Raw genomic sequence first — 25,198 nt, 5'->3', positions numbered from 1 at the left:
AGTGGGTGAGACCGGCGGAGTTTTTAAGAAGTAATGACTGAGGCGTTGGGAGAGGGTCGCGGCCGCGCCCAGGCCCGGCTCCCGTCCCAGGCGCCCCCAGGCAGGCGGCGGCCTCTCCCTGCCCCTCCCGCCCCCGCAGCATCCGGCCGCCCCGCCGCAGGGCAGGACTGGCCTGGCCTGGCGGGGCCTCCCCTGGCCGCGACAGCGCCCCCTGCAGGCCGCGGCGGGCAGAGCGGGCGGAAGGAACCCGAGCCGAGGTGCCACGGTGTCCAAGCCGGGGCCGCCGCCGCCGCCGCCAAGCGTCGCGGGGCCCTGAGTCCGCGCCGAACGCCCTCCTCGCCGCCCGCCACGTCCCAGCGCCCGCCGGAGCCGCCGCGCCGCCCGCGCACCCCTCGAGCGGCCGGGCCGGGCCGGGCCCGCCTCAGCCCTCTGCTCGTCCTCCCCGCCCCGCACCGGCCTTCACTCTGGAGCGGCCCCGGCAGCCGCAGCAGGGGCGGCGGCGGCGGATTGAGGAGCTCTCCAGGTCGTCCCGGGAGAGGCTGCTGCAGTCCCGGGACAGGATGTTCTCCAAGTTCACCTCCATCCTGCAGCACGCCGTGGAGGCGGTAAGGCCGCGCGGGCTGCGGGCCCACGACAGGCCGGGGATGGCGGCGGCCTACGCGCCCCTGCCGGCCCCGGGGGAGCCCGGCCGCCTCGGCCCGGCCCTCGGCGTCCTCGTCCCCGCGGAGGGGCGAGGCCCGGCACGGGCGCTGCGGGGTCGTCGGGGCGCCGGCGCCTCGGGCCTGGCTCTGAGCAGACCCCCTGCTCTCCCTCCCACCCCGGGCCGGCGTGGCTCCCTTTCCCTCCTTCAGGAGGTGGGCGGGGGTCCCCGGGAGGATCGGCCCTCCGGGCCCGGGTCGGGGGTCGCTCGATTCCTCCGATGGGAACAGGGGAGTCGGGGAGCACCTGGCAGGCCCACGGGGCGCTCCTCCGTACTCCCTGACCGTTAACCTTCTCCGCAAAAAAGTGATCAGCGTTGATCAAGACAAAAGAAGCGGCCTAACGCTGCTTGGGTTTGTTTTGGGGGGTGGGGGTGACAGGAAAGGGTGCTTTTGCCCTAGGTTGGGGGGCGGCTCTGGCGAGGAAGCACCCACCAGACCCTGTTTCGTAATCTTCCCAGCTTTTGCTTTCTCTGGCCTTGTGGCCGAACTCAGCTGGACCTTATTGATTGATGTGGAGGGCCTAATTGAGGGCGGTTTAGACGGCTCCCAAGCCCGCACCCAGCGCCGAGACCATCTGTTTCCTTTCCTTTCTTTTTTTCCTGGACGCTTTTCGTTTTTCCTGCAATTATACTCTCCTTTGAGGATTTTAGACACCAGCCTAAGGAGATAGTATTCAAATATCCTAACACTAGTAAAGGAGAAGTAACTAACAAGAAAATGTCTTCCTGCTGTTTCAGTGATGAAGGGTCTAGTTGCCTTACTTTTATTGTTTTACTTTACCCTGGGAGAACTGCCCAAGTTGAAAAATGCGTCTTGGGAAATTTATGAAGTCTAGTTTTGCTAGACATGTTACTTTGCTAGTTTTTAGTGTCATTTTTCTTTCTGTGTTCAGTTTGTGTGATACAGCACATGCAAATCTACACAACTTTAAGGAAGAAAACCCAGTTGTAACAGAACAGCTTTTATGGCCAGATAAAAATAAAATGGATGTTTAAAAGTCAGTAATGAAAACAAAACTTTAGTACAGTTTTTATTTTAAGGGATACGTGGGAAATGTTTGAGTCATTTTAGCTGTACTCCAAGTTCTTGGGAAAACGAGTGTATCAAATCAAACAAGACAGGGTTTTTCATGAATGAAGAGCAGTATTACTCTTGAGGGAGATGACAGCTTTTGACTTGAAGGCAACTTTAATTTTATTTTCTTGCTTATATATGTATTCTGCAGCATCTCATTTTAAGAATTTAAATGAAATTTATAAAAATACAATGACATTTACATTTTATATTATTCCTTAACTTCAAATACCAGAAATCATTTAATTACAAAATTTTTTTATTGAAGTATAGTTGGTTTACAATGTTGTGTTAATTTCTGGTGGCTAATACAGTGATTCAGTTATATATATGTTCCTTTTCATAGTTTTTTTATTAAAGATATTGAATATAGTTCCCTGTGCTATATAGTGGGACCTTGTTGTTTATCTATTTTATGTATAGTAGTTAGTATCTGCAAATCCCAAACTCCCCAGTTTATCCCTCGAACCTGCCCCTTTCCCCCTGGGAACTGTAAGTTTGTTTTCTATGTTATGTGGGTTGGTAAGAATCATTTAATTTTTAACATTGAATACAACTTAGCACTGAGATAATTGGGAATACAATTTCTTGTGTTATTTATATTCTTTACCAAAATTCAGGCTGATGTTTACAGAAATAAGTACTTAGAAAAAGAAGGGTGGCTTTCATGCCCTCCCAGTAGACTCATTTTTGTCCTGAGGCCTGTGTTTTCTGTCTGCATTATCTTTTTATAATTGTATATGTTAGCAGCCACCAAATTATCCATGTAAATTGTCTGACTCTAACTCTGTAACACCCAAGTTCTCTTCCTCGCCGAGATTAGTGAGAAAAAGTTAGAGTTGACTATATTCATCTGGTCCTGGGAACTAATGCATTGCATTTAGAAAAGTAATGTTTTTATTTGCTTAGAGTTAATGTTTTCAGCTATGATATGTCCCAGTTTATCTCGATAGGAGGTTAAATCTCATGAAAAAATTTTGGCATAGTCTTTTTTTTTTTTTTAATTTCTCTTGGAAATGAACTCATATGTAATGATAAATAAGCCATCTTTGTGGTATTTAAAGAATATTTTTTGCCGTTTATTCAGCTCTGTTTGCTTGACCTTTTTTTTCTGTATACTAGTCAAACCATTCTTCAGTTCATTTCAGTTCATTTCTTTTCTCTATTCTTTTAATTTGTCTGCCCAATTAGCATTTTCTGATACAGTTTTGAAATTGTCATAATTATCAGGATTCTGCAGAGATGGGAGATAATCCTGTATGCAGATGCTGACATGACCTTTTTCAGTTGTGTCATTGTATGAATCTGTAATGTTTTCTCAACCATTTTGGTATTACTACTTCCTAGATTTCTTGATTCAATTGGATGAACCTTCATATGGCTTTTTAGGGTGACCCAGATACATATTCATTGAAATGAGACTTAAGTGTAGGGTTTTCCTGATTGTTTAAGTAACGGTTTCTCCTCACTTCCTGTCAACTACTTACAAGGAAAAAAATACAACTAAGATATTTTCAAAGATCAGTATTCAAAAATGTGTTGTTAAGCTGATAGGCTGCATTTTGAATTTAAGAGAGAAATTCACACCTTGATCAAAAACAAAACTACAATATAACTCTTGCCTCTCTTTTCAGAAATGACAATTTTCCCTCAGTATAGAAGTGATTGGCCATTAACAGTTGTGAACAGAATCTGTTTTGTTAGCCAGTTACCACATGTCACAAGTCTGAAATCAGGCCTCATGTGGTTAGTTCTGAGGTGGAACTGGATCATTTTAGCACAGCTTCTCTGAAGGATAAATAAAACACCTTCCATTAAGTACGATTCAGTGTTTGTGGAGGGCCTGGTCTGTGTGAGGTAATCTGCTGGGAACTAGTGTCTTTTAAATTCCAGCCAGTTCGACCCTTAAGGGCAGATTTATTACAAAGAGATAAAGGACTGTGTCAGGGAAGAAATTTTTATCTGTCTTAACTAGCTAATTCAAGTGGAAGTTATTTTTCAAAATTTGAACGCAGCGTTTTCTTTCTAAATTATAGTTAAGAGTTAATGATGATTGCTGGGACCAGCAATTCCTTGAAAATCTACTCTGCACTAAAGATTAAAACACCAAATGAAACATGTAGTGTTTTCTTTTACCACAAGTGGTGTCTAACTAAAGTCCTCGAGTCGTTCGGCAAATATTCTCTGAGCCCACTGCGAAAGCGTGGCACAGTGCGAGTTCACAGTGAGATTGCGCTGGGAGACGACACAAATGCACAAGTAAAAGTGTACGCAGTGCACAAGAGTGGGGCACAGGGTTCCAGCCTTGCCTCTGCCTCTTACTTCTACCCTGGACAAGTTACTTCATCTGTGTACATGTCAGCTCCTCATTGTAGAATGGAAATAACTGTACCTATCTGATAGAATTGTTGTCAAAGTTAGTATGAGATCATGTATATGAAGTGCTTAATGCAGTGCTTGGCACTTAGTAAGTCTCAGTAAACGCTGATCATTATCGTGGTCGCCATCATCATCATCGTGGTCGCCATCATCATCATCACCATCATTTGGATGCTTGTTCAGCCAGAGAGTTCTGGAGGAGGAAGGCAGCAAGCACTTAGGACTGGAGTAGGTAGGGGAAGGCTCTCTGGAGGAAGTGAGACTTGAGCTGGACTTTGGAGAGGCAGAGAAGATAGGAAGGACATTAGGGAAGTTGGGGAAGGAAGAAGCATTTTAAAAGATCCGGGCGTGGAATGTTCGTAATACACGTGAGACGGCAGATGTGGCATTGAGAGCACTGGTTCTCATCTGAGTTACCAGCGTAGGTCCTTTGTGTGGTAAGCGTTGTGGAGAAAGGCCAGGTTTCTCGTCACAAGTAGTGTTTCCTTGGGCAGGTCAATTATGGCTTTGGGTCTTAGAAGGAGTTTCGGTAAAATTGGAATATATTATGAGAATTTAAGACCATATGGTAAGTGTAAACTTTGTAGCACTGTGCCTGGCACATAACTGCTCATTAACTGGTAGCAACTACTGTGTGTTCACTCGGTAAATGTTACTGAATGCTTGCTGTATGCCATCCTTGACTTGGAAACTGGGGATTCAGTGACAAAATAGATGATATAATCTTTGTAAATGCATAGAGTTTACAATCTAGTGGAGGAGATGGCTAGCTCAGCAATTATATACTTGAGATAGGGGCAGGAAAGTCATGTCCACGTTAGGTATTCAGGTCAATTTTTGGTTGAGATAGTGAACGACTGCATGCATTTTCAAAAATTTAATCTCTGTATTGTAAAACGTTAACTCAGATTAGAATCCACTCATGCTGATTCACACATCTCTTCCTTTTTTTTTTTTAGCCCAGAGCATAAATATTTTTATGTAATGATGATACAGGTTATTTGTATGTTATGATTCAAAATCAAAAAGGCAAGTTTATGAGGAAGTTTTATTTAAATAAGAAAATTTAGTTATGTTTGAAGAAGATTGTTACTAAACTAAGTTATTAGCAGTTTAGAACTGTTTCACTGTCTACTTAAATAGGTTTCTCAATTTAAAGCAAATTCCTGTGGGAGATTCACAAGCAGGCAACACTATCCTGCTCTGAATTTGACTGTTTAATAGCAAAGGTCCTGACACAAATCCTGTAAGACCTCTGATTTAGTGACTTTCCTTGTAAACAGAGTTAAGTCCCAGGGGTGAAATAATCTGAAACAAGGATGCTGTCATTCCTCATATACCTGGAAATTCCCTTGGAAAAAGTTAACAAATATTTCCACTTGAGAAACTAGGTACATTTTTTGAAGCACCATGCTTCGAGTTTGTCCCAATTATTAATACATAATTAATGATAATTGTTAATACTACATAAAGCTGGTGTATTAAAAAAAAAAAAAGGTCCCCAAAACGAGAGATTTTATATATTTTGAGGAAGATTCTAAAAATAGGTAGCTGATTAAAACAGATTTTTTAATCTAAAAATTTCAGGAAGATTATTTTGTTTTCTCAAGTTAACTCTTTCTTATTTTTCTTTCTAATTTTTTTCTCTCAATCTCCCACAAGTAATTTCCCTCCCCACGTTCTTCGTGAAGTATAATAACCCCAAAGGGTTTAACTGCTTTGTTAAAGATCTTAAAGTCTTTTTAAAAAATTCATAGCATTCTGTTTGGAAATGAGATGGATGTTCAGTGTGGTGCAGATAGGCAAGTATGAAAAAGCTGAACATTTTTGGGGTCTGTTTTTTTCCTGACTGCGTTTCCTCTTCTGGATTGAAACACTTGAGATGTCATGACCAATGTTTATATTTTGCTCAATAGTTTGGAAATTGTTTTGACAGGGTTTCGAACTTTGAGGTCCCTGCTGGGGGCACCAAGAAATCCAAATGGAGCAAGCAGAAGTATAGGAGTAACATGACCTCTTAGGCCATCTGGTCAGAGGAAGTCCATGAAAATGGAAGATCTCGCTGCCGTAGTTCAGGTCCCCAGAATAGAAACCATATTTGTTCTTAAGTGAGTGGGGTCAGTTCTGTACTTTGTGACCAGAATTTATTGACGATACGCGGACTGGGAGAGTCCTCATTCTTTTTTAAAGAAAAGAAAATATTGTAGAAGGTGCATTCGAGTCTTTTTCTATCCCTTTAATACCTGCTTGAAGTACTTGTAAGTTTGCTATGAGATGGCTGAGGGATAAAATTTTGGTCTTAAAACTTCTGAAGTAAATTTCAGAATTAAAATGTAAAGTCTTTTTGATTTTGTGGAATTTAAATTGGTAGTGTCTTGTTCATGTAGTTATCTCGCTAGAAATATGCACTGCCTAATCTAGCCTTAAAAAGGAAAAGATTTACTTCTGTATGTCATTGAAAGTAAAGAACAGTTTCCATCTGATTACAGGGTTGACTTTGGTATATGTTTTAGTAGTGGTGCTGATGTGTAACTAAATACATAGCAGCTTTTTACTGTTTTGCATTTCAAAGTCCTAGGTACAAAGATCCCTGGTTATCAATAATTCCATTTTGCTGATACTTTAATAATAGAATATTGTGTGTTTTCATTTAACACTGTTACTTTTGAAGCCATATGTAGTTTCAGGGGAGGGGAAAAAAAACCCAGTACTGTAGTTTAATAATAATGCTGATACGTGATTTTCTTCTTTCTTAATAAATCATTGTATTTTATTGGATCTGATGCATTTTGTTTCTCTTTGACATCTGACATATAGACTCGAATTAAAGCTCACCCCTTATTCTTATGCTGCTTTTGCATCATTAATAGACAAATACAGAGTTACAGTTAATGGGAAACTTTTAATGCCATTTTCTCAATTGTCGTGGTCTTTTTTGTGTTTATGTAGCTTGCACCTTCTCTTCCTTTACAAGAAGATTTCGTGTATCACTGGAAGGCAATAACTCATTACTACATAGAGACTTCGGGTAAGAAACAATGCTAATATTAATCAAACAGAAAATTTGTGAAATATTAAAATATATTTCAAGCTAGTTTTCAAAGTTATTTTACATTTAAACTTATAAACAATTTATTTTACTTTTAATTCCTCTCGTAGATTCATTCAAAAATAAATCCATTGAACACCTGTTAGGTGTAAGCGTTGTTCTAGGCACTGGGAGATACACCACTCAGACCAAAATCTGTCGTAACAGAGCTTGTATATTGATTAGAGGGAAGCAAACAACAAGTACACAAATACATACAGTGTGTCAGATGACAGTGTTAAGAAGGAAATGAAGCAGGCTAAGAGGGATGATAGAAATGTGTGTTGGGGCAGTGGGGGAGGCAGATGGCTGTTTCAGATTAGAGAAAACCTCATTGTCTGCGGTGACTTCTGAGCTGAAGTCTGAAGGCGGGAGGAAACAAGTCTGGGGGAAATGTCCCAGGAGAGTACACAGTGCACCAGCCCTGAGGCCGGAGCAGGCCGCATACGTGGCATGTGCTAAGATCTTCCAGGAAGCCAGCGTGGCTAGAGCAGAGTGAGCAAGAAGAAGGAGAGGAGATCACGTTAGACAGGTGGCGCCCTGTGAACTGTTATAAGGGTTTTGCCTTTTACTCTAAGATGGGAAGCCATTGAAGAGTTTTGAGCAGAGGTGTAAAATAATCTGTCTTAAAGGGATCACTTTGGCTTCTGTGAGAAAATTAGATTGAGAGCATGAAGGGAAGCTGTGAGAACAGTTGGGGGTTTGCAGTGGTCTGAGAGATGCCGGCCATTTGTTTAGACCAGGGTGGTCGTGGTAAGAGGTGACTGTAGTCTGGGAATATTTTGAAGAAAGCTTTGTTGATGGATTGACTATTGGGTATGAGATAATAAGAGTCAACGATAACTACAAATGTTGGGGCTTAGGCAGTTGGAGAAATAGAAAGGCCTCACTGGGAATGGGGAGATTGCAGGAGGAGCAGGTTTGTAAGAGCATTTTGGACAAATTCAGTTTGACACCCATTATATTTCCAAATGGATATGTCAAGTAGACAGGAGGAGATAGGACTCTGAAATTCAGGGTAGAAGCCTAAACTAGACATATGGAATTGAGAGTCATCAGCGTTTAAGCAGGATTTAAAGCCATGAGACTGGGTGAGATTATGTAGGGATAGCTAAGGATAAGTGGAAGAGAAAGTGTTCAGCAATTGAGCCTTTGTGTGCCGTGTTTAGAGAACGGGGAAATGAGAGTGAGAGCAAAGGAGATTTTGCCTTTGTCCGTGAGGTAGAAGACAGCCAAGTAGAGAATGGTGTCCTAGAAGCCGGAAGAGGAGAGCGCGATCAGTGTGTCAAATGATGCTGATGTCAAGTTGATGAAGACTAGGAATGGGTCATTGGATTCACCACAAGGAGCTCATTAGGGGTCCTGATAAGAGCCATTTTAATAGCAAGGATAAGAGAGAAGACCTGATTGGAGTATGTTTAAGGGAAAATGGACAGAGAACGTGCGTAGAGAGTATGTGTAGACTGCTCTCTTGAAAAGTGTCAGTGGAAAGGAGAGCCAAGAAGAAGAGCAGCAGCCACAGAAAGAAGTGGCGTCAAAGGGGTTTTTACTATTTTTTAAAGATGAATTATTATGCATGAATACTAGCTTATGGAATTTTCTTTCAGAATATAGATTGTTTTTGAATAAGATATAAACCTCACTTAAGTGTATGTAGTTCAGATTTTTCTCAATTTGAAAAAGAAGAAGGAAATATAAAGAGTATTTTAGGTATAAATGTACGGATTAAAAATGTTTAAATATTTGATGAGTGTTTTTATTGTTTAGATGATAAAGCTCCAGTGACAGATACAAATATTCCATCTCATCTGGAACAGATGTTAGTAATATTGGTACAAGAAGAAAGTGAACGGGAATTTGGAGAGACGGGGCCATGTATGGAATATTTACTTCATCACAAGATCTTGGAAACGTTATATACCTTAGGGAAAGCTGATGTAAGTTCCTAATGCACATCATATTCTTGGGCATGTGATATACGCATTCATATTTTAGAGATAAAGAAGCTGCCAAGCACTAAATTTAATTACAGAGGTACGTATTAAGCATGGCAGAATTTACGTCAGTCTGTGAAAAAAAAGAAAGTGTACGGCCTATATGAATATGACTTTCCACAGAGATGGCAAAGCTTCCAAGTGCTTTAGACAGCAGCTGGTCCTGCTTAGGCTGCTTAGAACTAAATGCTTATGAAAAATAGACTCAAGTGCACATGCTCAGAATCAAAGAATATGAGAAGGAACCCAGTGAAAACTGGGTTACAAAAATCAGAATTATTTTTCATACTCCTGAAAGAGAATGTCACTGATTATATTCTGACATTAACTACTGATGAGTGGAGCCAGTTCAAGTAAGTCTCTGGTTAATCTTCCTCCTCTTTAAAAACAAGGAAGTGATCACCAAAGGACCTCTCCCACCTCTCCCCAAAATCTGTGGTTCTGTGCTCTGAATTTCTAGAATATATGTGAAAATCAAACTAAAGCCCTCCCGCCAACTAATAGGTATGTTTGAACAACAAATAGAATTATGAAGTAGAATTAAAGACAGTTTCCTTTTAACTAACTCTATAGTGCTCCAGTTCATTTTGGGGTTAAATTCATTTAGTTTATGTTTTCCAGGCAACATCTCTGCTTCCACATATCCTACAGTTCATTCCCCTCCTCCCTTCTTTTTCCTGTCCTTTGGAAAGACGGATTGTGCAATATTAAATTGAGAAAATATTAGTCGATTTTTAAGCAACTGTTAGTAATTTTAGTTCTAGTAAATTTATTTTAATATTGATGATTGTAAATACTGTGTTTTATCTGAATAATTGAAGGTATTTGCTATCTTAAAATATTATTGTGTTTAAGGTTATAGCTTATGCTATTTCCAGATAACATGTCTATGATGATGTGTTGGAAATATTTTGTGACTATATTTTAAATCTGAGGCAGTCTAAGGTTAATTATATAACCTTGTTAATTCATACTCTCTTAGTCTTCAACATGAATAATTGTCAGGTTTACCTACTTTTCAGCAAATATTTTAAACAACTGGCATGTTATCAAAACATATTTATTAAATATTCATTGCCTATAATAATCATAATGTAAATAATTTTGCAACTAATTTAAAACAATGTTGTTTGAATAAATCACAGCAGGTTATACATAGGATTCCTTTGTTTACATACGTGTGTTAGAAGGCTTTATTTACTCCTACATATGTATGATGGAAAGTTATTGATTGCCTGTCATTAGTGTAGGAGACAAGACTCTCCCTTTGCTTTGGCCAGGGAGTTTCATGTTACCCTAGCGTTTAGAATATAATCAGGTTGGCATTGCCTGAACCAGTTACGCATCTCCACAGCGGCACGTTATCAGCATGCTGTTTGTAACTACATCAGCCTTTGGTCTCATACGCTACATTATAATCCCAAATATAATTTTATTTATAGAATACTAGTCAATAATATGAGATTGAGAATTTTATTCTGACAAAGTCATTAACTGGTTAATTGCATTGACTTTTGAAGGTGGAATATATTCACATACGTTGTCTCCTGTTTTTAAAATTTTTAAGTAAATGTGTTTGCATTGTCTGTTCTTTCCTTTTTGCTTTTCTTTTTTCCTGTATCCAGTGTCCTCCAGGAATGAAACAGCAGGTTTTGGTATTCTATACCAAACTTCTGGGAAAAATCCGGCAGCCACTACTTCCACACATTAATGTGCATAGGCCCGTGCAGGTATTTCGTTCCCTTTGCATAAAACTATTTGGTTTGCTTCTTTTAATGTAGAAATAATTTTATATGATTTTTTAAGAGTAAAAATAACAAAGGAAATTATTCTAAAAATAACATGCAAATTAGCAAATACTTGAGCTTTCTTTATGCATGACATTGTATTAAATGCATTTCTTGTCTTTGTATTTCTCTTTTAAAATTTTACGCATTCATTTTACCTTTAACTTACTTCCATGACATCTTAAGAAGAGTTTATTATATACCTCATTAATTTTTTAAAGTAATATATTTGAAAAATTTCTTACTAGCTAATTTATTTTGATATAGGTGATGGTAAGTAGTGTTCTTTCTGAAAAATGCAAAATATTTGCATTATTTGAAAATTTTAAATATCCTGAAGGTAAATGGATGGCTGCCTACATGCTTGTAAAAAGTAATCTAAGTTTAAAAATTTGTTTTGAATTTTTTGACAGAAATTAATTCGACTATGTGGTGAAGTCCTTGCAACACCAACCGAAAATGAAGAAATTCAGTTTCTCTGCATTGTGTGTGCAAAGCTGAAACAAGATCCCTACTTGGTTAATTTTTTTCTGGAGGTATGGTATACTTCTTGTAGACCTTCAAAGTGTGCATATATTAAAATGATCATGAGAATGGAATTCTATGAATAATATTGGAAGGAATTACATTTATGTAGGTATCAAAAAGCTTGTTTTACTTCTCAGAATTATTTTCGTTTAAGATCACTGTTTTATTTTAACTTTAAATCTCCTGAGAAAAATGATTCTCAAAGAATGTGATTGAGCCAGATACACAGGGCTGGACAAACACAGAGCCAAGACTTAGAAGGAGTGCAGCTTGAAGGGCAAATCAGGAAGAGAGATGTCACGGGAATTTATAAGCTATCATGTTTTCAGCCAGGCCTGCTCTAGTGTGGCGTGTGGGTAATCTGACCTGGGGTAGGTGTAAGTGTGTACACATTTGGACAAGATGTGAAAAATCACGAGTTACCACCCCACCTCGTTATAGCATTTGGGATTGCTCAGTACTATTTTGTACTGTCTTTTCATAGCCATAGTCACCGAATCATAGTTTATGTAAATCAATTTCTATTTGGATTTTACTTACAGTTTTAAATTAGAAAATAATTTTTGTGTATTTCCTGGTTTCATTCCCCATTTTTTTTTAGCAGTAATTATTTAGAAAAAAAATTTTTTTTAGTTAAAAAATACATATTATATATTTAGTTTAAGGTATAAGTTACATGCAGTACAATTCACTCTTTCTGCCCTATAAGTCTCTGAGTTTGACAAACACATCCAGTTGTGTAACCGTCACCACAGTCAAGATATGCAGCAGGTCCATCACCTTACCTTGTGTCCCTTCCTGGTCATCCTGTTTCCATTCTGCCCCTAGCAATATTGATCTGTTTTCTGTCCCAAATTCTCTTTTTTCCAGAAAGCTGAAAATATAATTAGCCTTTTGAGGCCTTTTATAATTCACATAATGCATTTGAGAGTCTTCCGTGAGTTTGGTCCTTTATTTTGCTGAGTAGTATGCCACCGTATGGAAGTCCCATAGTTGTTTATCCATCCACTGGTTTAGGGACTTATGGGTTGTTTCAGGTTTTGGGCACGTATGAATGAAGCCTCCAGTGTATTCACAGATTTTTGTGTGGATTTAAGTTTTCATGCCACTTGAGTACCTAAGATAGTATGTCTGGATCATGTGGTAAGTGTATGTTTGCCAAACTTCTCACAAGTGGGTTTATCATTTTGCATCCCATGGACAATATATGAGAGTTCCGTTGTTTCATATCTTTGCCAGGGTAGATGTTGTCAAGGTTTTTTTTGTTTTGTTTTTTAAAATTTTAGCTTTCTGAATAGATGAACTCATTTTTTATTCCACTTTACTGAATAAATAATTCAGGACCCTATTTTGCATTCTTACTGGAGGTAAGCCAGCAACCCGACTGCAAAATTGCGGGAATTTAAATTTCCAGGTTACTGTTAAGGACTATGAATGCCTGTTTTTCATGACATGTCATATTTTGATAGTTTGCTTCAAAATGACTGGAATAGCCTTATGATTTCAGATTTGAAAGATTTATTAATGAGGGTGATATTACAGTCTTTTTAGTTTTTGATATAACTATATCAAATATTGCAATTTGGCTAAGTGTGCAATTTTTCTTCTCTAAGTTCATTTTTACTCAGATTTTCTTAGATACCTAAGTTACTTTGGCTGCATAGATTTTTTTCCAAGCTTAAGCTTTTAGAGTTTTTCTCAGCATCTCTGAAGCTTGTTTCAGAAGTACACAGCCATAGATGAGAAGCAGAGAAGATTTGCAGGCATACATATGCCTGCCTGTCTTCAGAGAGACATTTATGTTTAGACTTAAATACAAAGAACACCCTTCTGAATTAGTGATATGTCTGCTCTAATGCGGTGTTTTTATGGCACAGACTTCTCCACAGCCTAAGGTGGTAGCTGTCTCCATTTTCTGAACTGATCGGACTGTTCATATGCTTGTAAAGTCAGTTCCTACAGCCTTCCTAGCATTAGAGTTATGTATATGCATGATATTTTCTCTTGCTGATCAGTGAGCTCCTTGAGGACAAGGAGTCTGTCTCATTAATCTTTGGGTCTACACAGCTTCTCTGGTATCTAGCACGATGCGTAGTAACTTTTTAATTAACATTTACTAATGAACGAATCTTTAGAGAAATGCAGCTTTATTACTTGTAAGTACAGACAGTAACAGAAGTACTTTGCAGTTCTCAAGCACGTATGCCCTGAAATCTAATTTCTCTGTTCATTTATATCAGTCAATAGATGCACCTACTATGGGTTATGTGCAGATGGTAGATGAGTTAGAAACAGTCTTTGCCCTAAAGGAGCTGGTAGTCTGGTGATGAGGGTAAGACTAACGTTCAGATACTGTAACCTTAGGTAGAGTAAGGTGAATGTCATAAGAAAGACACAAAGTAAATGCCCCTTAAATGCTCATAGGGTGAAGAGATTATATCTGCTCGGAAGAGGTTGTCTTTGACAGATGAGCCTTGACAGATGTTTAGATAAGAATGGGTGAGCATAAGTAAAGGAGTGGAGATAAGAAAGTCTGTGGTATGTTCGGGAAACAGTATAATTAGCAAGTGGTAGGAAAAGGGCTTGGACAGAGAAATGAGCATTGTCAAAGGCTTTGAATGGCAGGACGAAGAACTTGTGCTTGCCTGCAGAGCTCTTTAAAAATGCAGATTCCTTGGTTCCACCTCCAGATGGTCTCATTGTGCAGATCTCAGCGTGACTGGAGAATCTGCATTTTTATCAAGCCCCACAGAGGACCCGTGAAACCAGCCAACCATTATGAGTCACACTTTGAGAAACACTAGTTTAAGGAGTGAGTGCTGTTCTGAGATTATTCTTCCTCTTGCCATTCTTATCTGAGGTACCACCCCAGCAATAGTATTAGCATTTTAGGTGGAATAAAATGTTTTACATTCATAAAGACTATGGTATACAATTGATTTTGTAGGAAACTGGAAAGTTGTTTGAAGTATTCATTTAGTTCCCTAGAATTATTTTCTCTGAATTTATGTGCTATGAGCTCAATTTCTCAAGAAAATGTGTCTAAACTCTACTTTTAATAGTAATAAAAGTGATTTATGATAGCTATAACTTTGAAAGTAGAACTTTGAATTTATTCAGCATTTATTGCACTTCTGTGATGGGTGACACAGTTGATAGGCATTGCAGAGAAGCTGGTTTATGATGAATTCTAACGTGTGTGTGATTTGACTTTTGCTCTTATGTTTAAATGGAAAGCAAGGTACTTTTGTCTGGAAACTAATAATTTGCTTCAGTTAAGATTCTTTTTGTGTTTAGGTGTGTATGGTGGGGGCTGCACAGTATTTTAAACAAATCTTACTTTTATCCTCAAAAACACTAATAAGAATGTCCTCAGAGTACTGAGTTATATTTATAGAGCAGACGTATGAGGGAAAAACTTAGAAAAATCATCTTAGAAAACTAATCTAGAGGACTCAACATTGGGGCTATGAATTTTTAGTAAGCCCAGTGGTAAGAAAACAATTCACTGTAATTGAAACTTCCTGAATATTTTTTTTTCGCCAACATCAGTTGTTTTCAGTAGCAGACAAATAGTTATCACTAATATTGCTCATTGCTTATGGTCAATGTAAAACATTTTATAGATAGTGTTCTGAAGGGTGTCATAAATACCTACGTAATTAAAAAATATCTAAAACACTGTTTAAGTAAGTCTGAGTATTTTCATTTGTCATAACACTTTTATCCATTGCTATGATAGCTAGATATTGAATGTGTATTATAGAAAAACCCATTAAAATACTATTTCTCTTATATAAGGCTTTTGACGTGAATCTTACAAAACAACTATTCCTTTTCAGAATAAGTTGAAATCATTGACTTCCAAAGGAGCACCGAATGCAATTTCTGAAGAGACATTGAAAGGTCACGATTCCTTGTCAACAGCTACAGGACAGTCCTGTCGGCCGGAGGAACTACCCGGTGCTTCTGGAATGGAGCACACGGACTTAGAAGATGAGCCTCCTCCTCAGATGGATGAGCTGTCCGCCAGCTTGGACAACCTCAGTGTCGCTGCCCTGCCCGAGGCCACAGTTGTTCGTCCAAACCAGGATTACAACTTAGTGAATTCTTTGTTAAATCTTACTAGAAGTCCTGTGAGTCGTCTTTTTAACTTTTTCTCCCCCTAACATAATCACAGTTACAGAAAAAAAAATTTTATTTTGATGTAAAACAGTAAATCTGTTTAAGTTGAATTTTTCCAAACAACCTGACAGAGATGTAATTCAGGCACTGAAGGGCGGTGTGTCTTTCCCCTCAGGACGGCCGAATAGCTGTGAAGGCCTGTGAGGGCCTGATGCTCTTAGTGAGTTTGCCGGAGCCGGCGGCCGCCAAGTGCCTGACACAGAGCACCTGCCTGTGTGAGCTGCTCACAGACAGGCTCGCCTCCCTGTACAAGGCCCTACCTCAGTCCGTGGACCCGTTAGATATTGAAACAGTGGAAGCAATTAACTGGGGGTAAGAACCCTTATTTGTGTTTTCCCATAAAAGTGACTTCTTAAACCTACACATTTAAATCCATTTCCACTTTGCAATGATAGAAATCTTTAGTTTTGAAAAATATGACATTACTAGCGACCATTAAACAGGATTGTTTCTTGAGGCCTGTCTTAAATTTGTTATTGGGAGTGAATTGGTGTGGGAAAGCTGCTTTTCTTTTGTCTGTTATAGTGATCAGTTAAGACCTGATTTGCATTAAGATCAATAACTTTATCTGACCATATTTTTTAAAGAACAAAAAACCCTGAAAGAAGGAACCTTCTTTTTTTATAAATTAGTTCCACATCCCCTGGGGCAGTCTTAACAGTTTCGTGGCCTGCCTGTATGGGACCTCACCTCCTGCCTCTTTCTTTCATCCCTTCCCCCCAACTATTTGATTCTCACATGAATATATGATTATTGCAGAACACTTATGTGCTTTAAAAAATGTAAAACAGCATAAGTAAAATTACCCATAATCCCACCACCTATAAGCAGTCTAATATTTTGACATAATAAAATGTTACTGTTTTTCTGTGCATTTTTAACCCTTGTTTGATTCTTTCACGTTTTTTTTTTTTTTTTTTCATGCTATATTCTATCAACATCTGTGGGCCAGACCCACTTGTTAACTTCACTACCGTGGTGCATTTTAAGGCAGGGAGGAAGCAGACCGGTCATTTCTTTCTGCAGATCCCCCTTTATGTTCCTTTTCTTCCATCCTAGTGGTTGAGAACCTTCAACTTTTCATTCCCATCACTTGGTCAGATTTATGGTGGAAGTATGAGGAGCTGTCTACATGGGTTTTCTGCTACAGCTCCATTCTGTTTCAGTCTCTCTCATTCCATTAATCAGTGAAAATTATTTACAACTTTTATTTTAAAAGTTTCACCTTTGGCTTTCATTTATAAAACCTTCTGATTGTCCTCTAGCTTGCCTGTGTAAATGTACTGTACTGTGTGAGTTCACTCACGTGCCTTCCTCTCTCCACATGTTCTGACTGGATTAATGCTTTTGGGTAACTTTGGACTTCGCATTTCTTCCGTGTCCTACAGCTTGGACTCATACAGTCATAAAGAAGATGCTTCAGCGTTTCCAGGAAAACGAGCCTTAATTTCATTTCTCTCCTGGTTTGATTATTGTGATCAACTTATAAAGGAAGCACAAAAGGTTTGAATATTTTTGTTGTTTATTGATAACTTAAAGATGTAACTGTGAAATTTGAATCCTCAGTTTATATCCCTAAATATGTCTTAATTGTCTTAAATAGCACAGTTAGCGAAATAAATGAAACTAAGTAAACAAACCAAAAAAAAAAGTATGTATATATATGTATGTGTTGTGTGTGTGTATGTGCGTTGTGTGTATTACGGCTCTGGAATAAATCACAGTTCGAGTTCTGCCCTTACGTTTCTTTAAGTATTATAAACCCTTTACAAGGTAACACTGACCTCCCTTCATTTCTCCTCTTTAGGGAGATGTTAATACTATAAGGTAATTGGGATAATATTTTTCTCCTGTTCATCTTGTTCTTGAAAACAAGATAACATGTAAAGGACCCAATAGCTAACATCTAATCTAGGTTTATATGCCATCGATAAGGTGGTCAGTAGACAAGTTTGTTTCTCCATATTAATTCAGATGGAGAGTGCTCACTGATTTATTGATGTTATAAATTAATCTCTCTTCCCCATTAAAGAAAAGGTAATGATACTTATACTATGTTTTAGACTGCTGCTGTTGCTCTTGCCAAAGCTGTTCATGAGAGATTTTTTATTGGTGTTATGGAACCTCAGTTAATGCAAACGTGAGTGACCTCTTTACTTAAAAAAAAAAAAAAATCCCTGCATCCATGTTATTTTTGCCCGCTGATTACCTGTTTGTTATGGCAGGTCTGAGATGGGTATTCTGACATCAACTGCTCTGCTTCATCGCATTGTTCGGCAAGTGACCTCGGACATTTTGCTTCAAGAAATGGTGTTTTTCATCCTTGGAGAACAGAGGGAACCAGAAACTCTGGCAGAAATTAGTAGACATCCTTTAAGACATAGGTTAATTGAACATTGTGATCACATATCTGATGAGGTAAGCTATGTAAGGATTTAGAGTTGGACTTAGATTCTTCTTTGACATACTGATTTTGATGTACTTGTGATGTTCTGAGTACAGCCTCTTTTTTGTGTGGCTTTTCATTTTGAAAATTGAACGTGTGACTTTCAGGATGGCGAGAAGAATAGTTTATTTAAAATATTTTTTCAGTTAGCCTTTGTCATTTTTGGTTTCAGATAAGCATAATGACATTAAGAATGTTTGAACATCTTTTACAAAAACCCAATGAGCACATTCTTTACAACTTGGTCCTAAGAAATCTTGAAGAAAGAAATTATACAGAATATAAACCTGTGTGCCCAGAAGATAAAGATGTGGTGGAGAATGGACTGATAGCAGGAGCAGTGTAAGTTTCTCTCCAACTCTGGGAGCTTAGCACTTCATATGGGATTGTCGTTTTCTCCCCTCTTATTTCTCTTCCTTGTCCATTTAAAAAAAAACCTCCAATGGTTTAAAAGTTTTTTAAAAATAAAATTTAGATGTCTTGGTAGTACTGTCCCTTTAAATTACAGGTGGTATTATCTATTCATTAAACCTGACAAAATCAGTGTAGTCTTCTTTGAAGTCTGATGTTAGTATAAAATGTTAATTTCTCTATAAAATATAAATACATTCATTATTCCTTAATTCTTTCATTAGCAAAATTATGTTTTCTAAGAACATAGCAGAGAATCTTTTGGTTTAGAAAATATAATAAAATGCTTTTTTCATACATCACTAAATTAAACTTAGAGATCTGGAAGAAGATCCACTGTTTACTGACATTTCACCAGAGAACACTTTGTCCAACCAAGAGTGGCTTAGTTCTTCACCTCCTGCTACTCCAGACCATCCCAAAAATGATGGGAAAACTGAAGTCCATAAAATTGTAAATAGGTGAGTTGCTGTATGAATTTGACTTAAATCTCTTCTACTTGTTTTTAGCTCTGCTCTCAGATGGTTACAGAGGTAGATTATAAACTCAGTCTTCCCTTCTTTAAAGGTTGCGTCAGCTTTGTGAAATGCTTATGTAACGAGTGACAGCCTGCAGGCAACAATCAATAGCAAAAGAGAAGATCTACTTAGTATATAAACATAGAAACGAATAATAGTGGTTAAATAAATCTTCAAAGTACCCTACTTTTTTTTGTAATGTAAATAATTTTAAGTAATTTCCAATTGGAACAACACTGAGAATTTCCATTTTGACAGATTGAATTTACCAGACATGTACTCACATATGCAAAGCAGACGGCTATTCCTTTGTGTTATTTTGTGTTTTTATGTTGGTTTTTTTTTTTTCAAGTACCCTTTCCCTGGCAATTTTCTTTTTCTGCCTTTGCAATCCTGTCCCTGATATGTCCTGGGAGGTAACTTTAGAGAAAACTGCATGTGGTGCGAGATGTGAAATGAGGGTGCATAGAAATCATAGGTGCAGTTACTTACAAGCCAGTTTCCGGAGGCTAACAAATCTCATGGCCATCTGTCATTGTGCTGTGATGTAAAAAGAGTCAAGTCGTCTTCTGCGTGCTTCTACTTTAAGTGGAATGAGTAATTTTTTAATAAAACCTTTAAAATAACGACAGAGTATTGAATCAGTAAATAGTAAAGACTGATTCAAAATAAGTACTTAAGAACACATAATTTTACTTTTCAAGTTTCCATTGGCATTAATACTTGGCCAAACTGAAGATATTGCTAGATATTTTAATACTTATAGAGATACTGAATTGTGAGAATATTGGTTTTATTGATCATGGCTTTTTTCACTTAAGTTTTCTCTGCCTGGTACCGGATGAAGCAAAATCATCCTACCACGTTGAGGGCACTGGATATGACACCTACCTCCGAGATGCTCATAGGCAGGTAAGGAAGTAACTAATTTTTTGACATGAAATCTAGTAAGAATGCACACACACCTCCTTGTCACTTTGCCCACAGCTGTTTCTCCAGCGGTTTCCCTTTTCCTACAAGACCTGGACTCCACTCTCACCACTTTAACTGCCTGCTGTGACCTTACTTATTTCACTGACTGTGTGTGTCTATTTCCCTCTCTTCCCCTTTCTCCTTGTCTTCCCTTTCTTTCTATCTTTGAAATTATATCTCCCCCAGATCCAGGTCCTCTCCCCTACTGATCTAAAATGTGATTGTGAAATGACCCTGCCCACCACCACCCACCACTGCTTCCGACCCGCAGGCTCTTACCCTTTCCTCTTCTCCGCCCCTGTTCTTACTCGAGCAGTAATGCATAAGCGCCGTCTCTTCCCCTGCCTTCCAGCTTTCCACCTCACTGCAGCTGCTTTCTCAAAGGTCTCCTCTTGGTTATTAACTTAAATGACCTTCTCTCAGTCGTCTTTCCCCTCTAGCACTTCACATTTACCAAATTCGAGGTTTTGAAATGTCTCAAAGGAGAAAGATGTACATTTAATTTTCATTTAAACCCTTTGGATTGAAGTATGCTATTATAGATAATTAACTTGCATATGTCTGTAGATAATTCATGATGCTTTAAGCCTGAATTCAAGTGCACATTACCCTGTGAATAACTAGATTAATGGGATAGCAAGTACCTTCATGTAACAGTAAAACAGAGGCAGTAAAGTGGTCCCAACCTCAGTAGTACCAATTGGATTTCTAAACTGCTTTGATTCTTTCTATAAAGTTTTATTTCCATATTCTGATTAAAAATGCAATTATGATCATTTCAGAAATATTAGAAAAGAGATAAAACAGATAGAAAAATTTTACACTATAATTTCTTAAGTGTTAATATAAAAATGCTTTATTAAATATTGGGATCTGATTTTTATAAAGAAAATTATCTCTTGAAAGCCAAATAGTTTAAAATTCACAGTATACTGAAGTTGGCTTTTTAATCACTTTAAATATCTTTTTCTTTCAAAGTTGAAGTTAGTGCTTCACAGTGAGAATATATTTTGTTTTAATTTCAGGTAATTTCTAAACTAGAGAGGTGAAACTAATTTTGCCTTATTGAATAAGAAGAATCTGAAAAAGGAAAGAATAAGGAAGAAAACTGCTCCAAATTTCTTTTGTTTAAATTCAAGTAAATTGTGTATTGGGGAAATTTAAAATTTTTTCTTTTTTATTATAGGGGATGTTTTTGTGCTTATAAAAGTCCATATTATGTATCCCACTGATAAACTGTGTAGTGAGGACCAGTGAGGAAGTTTCTTCTAATTTCCAATCTGTCACAGACCAACACTTTTTAAAAAATATAATAAAAATGAATTACTGGAAAAATGAAAAAACACAAAATACAAGCCCTGATTATTTTATCAGATTGGACAGACATAAAATTTACTCAGTGAAATTGCGAGAGAAGTTCCTGAACTTGCTCTCAGTTTTGGTACTTGTCTCAGCGCGATGGCAGTGAACAGTCTCCGAACCACACTCGGAGCGGCACTGTTTCCTCTGTCACAGCATGCCTGGGGAAGCACATCGGAGGAGAGTCAGACTTGCCTTCTCAGATGATGTGCATCTCTTCACGTATTTTACAGGATATTATATATTACATGTGACATTTTAGAATAAATTTGAAAATGTGGCTGACTTACTTTGCTTTGTAAATACTCTCTAAATCTGTGATGAAAATAAGTAAAGGGTTAGATTCCTCTAAAGGAAAGTGCATGAGCACAGCAGGGAAAGGTGCTTTGGGAGGGTTAGGACACGCCTGTTTTTCCAGCAACCTGAGTGGGTGCTGGTTGGTTGAACCTGCACATCGTGCCCCTCTCCAGTCAGGTGTCACCTACGCCCCTCCTCTCTGTCTTCGTGGCGTCTCACACATGGCAGACCCGAGCACTCGAAAGGATTTTTATGCCTATTTGGGGAAATGATTTCTGTTTAATCTCAACTTGGTCTTGGTTAGTTCTTCTTTAATGATCCAAATGCTTTCTCCCTAGTTCCGGGACTACTGTGCTATCTGCTTAAGATGGGAGTGGCCTGGGTCTCCAAAGGCACTGGAAAAGTGCAATTTAGAAGCAACTTTCTTTGAAGGTCATTTTTTGAAAGTTTTATTTGACAGAATGGGAAGAATTCTTGATCAGGTAATGAATTTTAAAATACTCATATGATATTGTTACCATTCACCATGAGTTCTCACGTCCTAGTTTAGATCTTCAGTAAAGTGGTTTTAGTGTTTTCTTTTCCTACTAGATGATTTTTTTAATGGAGCTTGATTGCCAACAACTGTTGGGCTTCTGATGCATTCGTTATGTTAAAACTTATTTGGCCCGACAGCCAAATAATTCTACGTTTTGTAGAATTGTATGTAAGGCCATTGTCTTAACAGCCTTAACACCTTTTGGCAGTGACTAGAGTGCTTTCCTTTTTTGACTTAGAAAGCCTTTTAGTTAGTACAGATACAGGTAGAGTGAAACTTGTAAGATTTATTAATTCAGAAGACCTTAAGTGTCATTCCAGGTTGACTCTTGAATGTTCTGGCCTCTTTAAAATTACAGAACAGTGTTAGATGAACCTGCTTCTTCAGACAGAACTTGTGAATGACACTCATTTTCATAAAAGGGAGGTGGAATAAAAGAGGTTAATTACTTATTCAAAGGTAGATAAAAATCGCCATCAGTCGATAGGTTGCTCTTGTCATTCTCACTGACTGTCAGGAGACCTGAATCTGGGATTCTAGAATTCCTCCTTCCCTCTCTCCTTGGCGAACAGAGTGACAGTTGAGCTTTGAAGTATTTTACACACTGGGATGTACACTTAAAACAATCTGGCATTAAACTGGCCTCAACATGGAAACTGAGTTAACCAATTTAAAATTAATTTAAAATTGAATGTTAAAGTACTTGTTCTTTTTAGCATTTTAGTTAAATAGTTATGTGAACATAGTGAGTTATAAAAGAAGTTTACTCCATTATACCTAATAAAACTGAAAAAGGAAAAAAAAAGATTGATAGATGTTTATGAAACTGTGACCACAATTAAGATAATGAACGTATCCATCACCTCCAAAGTTTCCTTGTGCTCCTTTGTAATCCTTCCTGTAGCCCCCCTACTCCTGTCCCCAGACAGCCACTGATATGCTTTCTGTTAATAAAGATTAGTTTGCATTTTCTGAAATTTTATATAAATGGAATGATACAGCAAAAAAAAAAAAAAAGAAAGAAAAGAAATTTACTCAATAAACAGGCTGTCTTCAATAATCAGAAAGCCAAATAGATGATAATTAAGAAGTATTTCACTGGGTTGGACTTCAGTCAGCACTGTTTCTGATAGTAATAAATAAAGACACAGAGTAAAGTCCTTTTTTTCCTTTAACCTCTTAACAGCACATGCTGAATTTCTAGTGTGTCATTGTTGGCTGGTTGGTTAGCTTTTATGCTTAACAGCTGTGTTTGTATTTCAGTCCACCTACTGCAGGTGTTACGTCTGCACATCATGGCTGTGTAAACCTCCTGGGTGGCGGGATTCATCATTTTATTGTGTTTTTTGTGCTGATTCTCTCGCCTTAGTTGAGATCTGATTAAACTAACATGCAAGAGACGTGAACACTCAGCATCAAGTCAGTAATCTTTAGAAATTTTGACCAAGAACACTAAAAAAGAATCTAAACTTTTTTAAAAAGTAGTTTCTGAATTGAGTGGAAGGATCCTCTCTGAATCTTCATCGCACTTTTCCCCTTCAGTTTGTGGAGAGCTGACGCAGGGTGCATTGGAGACAGAATGCCCCGAAGTGCTCACAGCTCTGTCTCTGTGTCCCTGAGAACCCTTCAGAGAGGTGATTCGCACACAGCGTTTCACTCGTTCTGCCTTTAACCCTGAGTGATAGGCAAGCTAGTTCCTAGTGTTATTGTTCCTTACACAGCAGGAAGCCTTCGTTTCAGTTAATGTGACTTAGCTAGTGCACTGTGGAGCCTGGCCCAAAACCTTTTGTCTCTAAAACCCTTCATTTCCTAAGCCTTTTTGGGTAAGAACGTTATATAGTCAGGTCTCAAAGATAATCATGAGTCCTTACGTGCCCGGCGTGCTTGGTTTAGTTTCATTTTCTTTCTTTCCTACATGTTTTTGCTAAAGACAATGTTTGTATTTTCTTAGTACATATATACCCCTAATAGGGTCAGGGTAACCAGGCTGGGATTAAACATTTACTATGGATAATTAATGAAGTAGCTATTTCTGCACGTGAAGTTGAAAAGTTATGACAGCAACTATTCATGGCACTATTGTGTTGTCATAATGATAATTTAAAAAAAAATTTTTTTAGTGCCTTTACTATTGTTTGTAACTGGTGATCTTAAGAGAGTAAAACACTAAGGTCCGTAGCAGAATGTAAAGAACACCAGGAGAAACATAGGGAGGCCCAAGTTCTTGTCCCAGCTCTGACAGGGAACAGTTTGAACTTGGGCAACTAACCCAGCCACTCGTCACGTTTTCTTGTTTTTAAAGGGAAGTTGATATTACTTAATTTGGTTGAAAGAATTAAATGAAAAAAGCAATTTAGAATTCTTTTGAGAATACAAAATCTTTTTAAATGCAGGTATTAAAAGAAATTTAAGAGACTCAAGTTGTTGAGGTTTTTTTTTTTTTAATTTGACTTAATTCTTATTTTGACCATCTACACATTTGTCTTTAAGTAAAAGGGTTGAGATTGAGTTTGCAGATGACATCAGTATGGTTTTAAGTTAATGTTTATTGTCCTAAAATTCAGATCTTGTATTTGGGGTGAACTCAGTCAAAAATGGACCAAGTCCATTTGACATGTCAGAAAAACCCAGTTAGCTTTCATTTCAGGTGAATACTGTATAAAGAACAAAATAAAGGGACCTATAATAATAGATACAAACATTTAGACTGTTAACAATCCCCCCAAAGGCCAGCTTGTCTTAAAGTTATTACCAGTATGAAGTGGAGACCACTTCAGTATATGGTGGAACGATTTCTGTTTAGCTGGAATTTATTTTCATTTTCACAACATTACAGTATAACCTGAAACTAACACAACATTGTAAATCAACTATACTGCAATGATTAATAAATAAGTAAAATATAACCTGAGCCAATCTGA

The 25,198-nt window shown here is 38.1% G+C and overlaps 1 protein-coding gene across 1 annotated transcript in view; it reads left to right on the top strand.

Annotated features, from left to right (window-relative positions):
* The first annotated feature begins 240 nt into the window (after positions 1-240).
* Positions 241-25,198, top strand: part of FAM160B1 (family with sequence similarity 160 member B1) — a 30,729-nt gene continuing 5,771 nt past the window's right edge. The window contains exons 1-14 of the mRNA XM_032490864.1: positions 241-605; positions 7,104-7,182; positions 9,010-9,179; positions 10,862-10,966; positions 11,437-11,559; positions 15,394-15,687; positions 15,852-16,048; positions 17,125-17,239; positions 17,800-17,876; positions 17,962-18,154; positions 18,355-18,524; positions 18,911-19,054; positions 19,933-20,023; positions 22,078-22,221. Of these exons, the coding sequence (XP_032346755.1) occupies positions 561-605; positions 7,104-7,182; positions 9,010-9,179; positions 10,862-10,966; positions 11,437-11,559; positions 15,394-15,687; positions 15,852-16,048; positions 17,125-17,239; positions 17,800-17,876; positions 17,962-18,154; positions 18,355-18,524; positions 18,911-19,054; positions 19,933-20,023; positions 22,078-22,221 (1,947 nt within the window). The 5' untranslated portion in view covers positions 241-560. The remainder of the gene's footprint in view (positions 606-7,103; positions 7,183-9,009; positions 9,180-10,861; positions 10,967-11,436; positions 11,560-15,393; positions 15,688-15,851; positions 16,049-17,124; positions 17,240-17,799; positions 17,877-17,961; positions 18,155-18,354; positions 18,525-18,910; positions 19,055-19,932; positions 20,024-22,077; positions 22,222-25,198) is intronic.

The sequence above is a fragment of the Camelus ferus genome, chromosome 11, assembly GCF_009834535.1.
Source record: "Camelus ferus isolate YT-003-E chromosome 11, BCGSAC_Cfer_1.0, whole genome shotgun sequence".
NCBI classification, from domain to species: domain Eukaryota; kingdom Metazoa; phylum Chordata; class Mammalia; order Artiodactyla; family Camelidae; genus Camelus; species Camelus ferus.
Note: the sequence above shows the minus strand (reverse complement) of the source record. Positions and strands in the feature narration are given on the sequence as shown.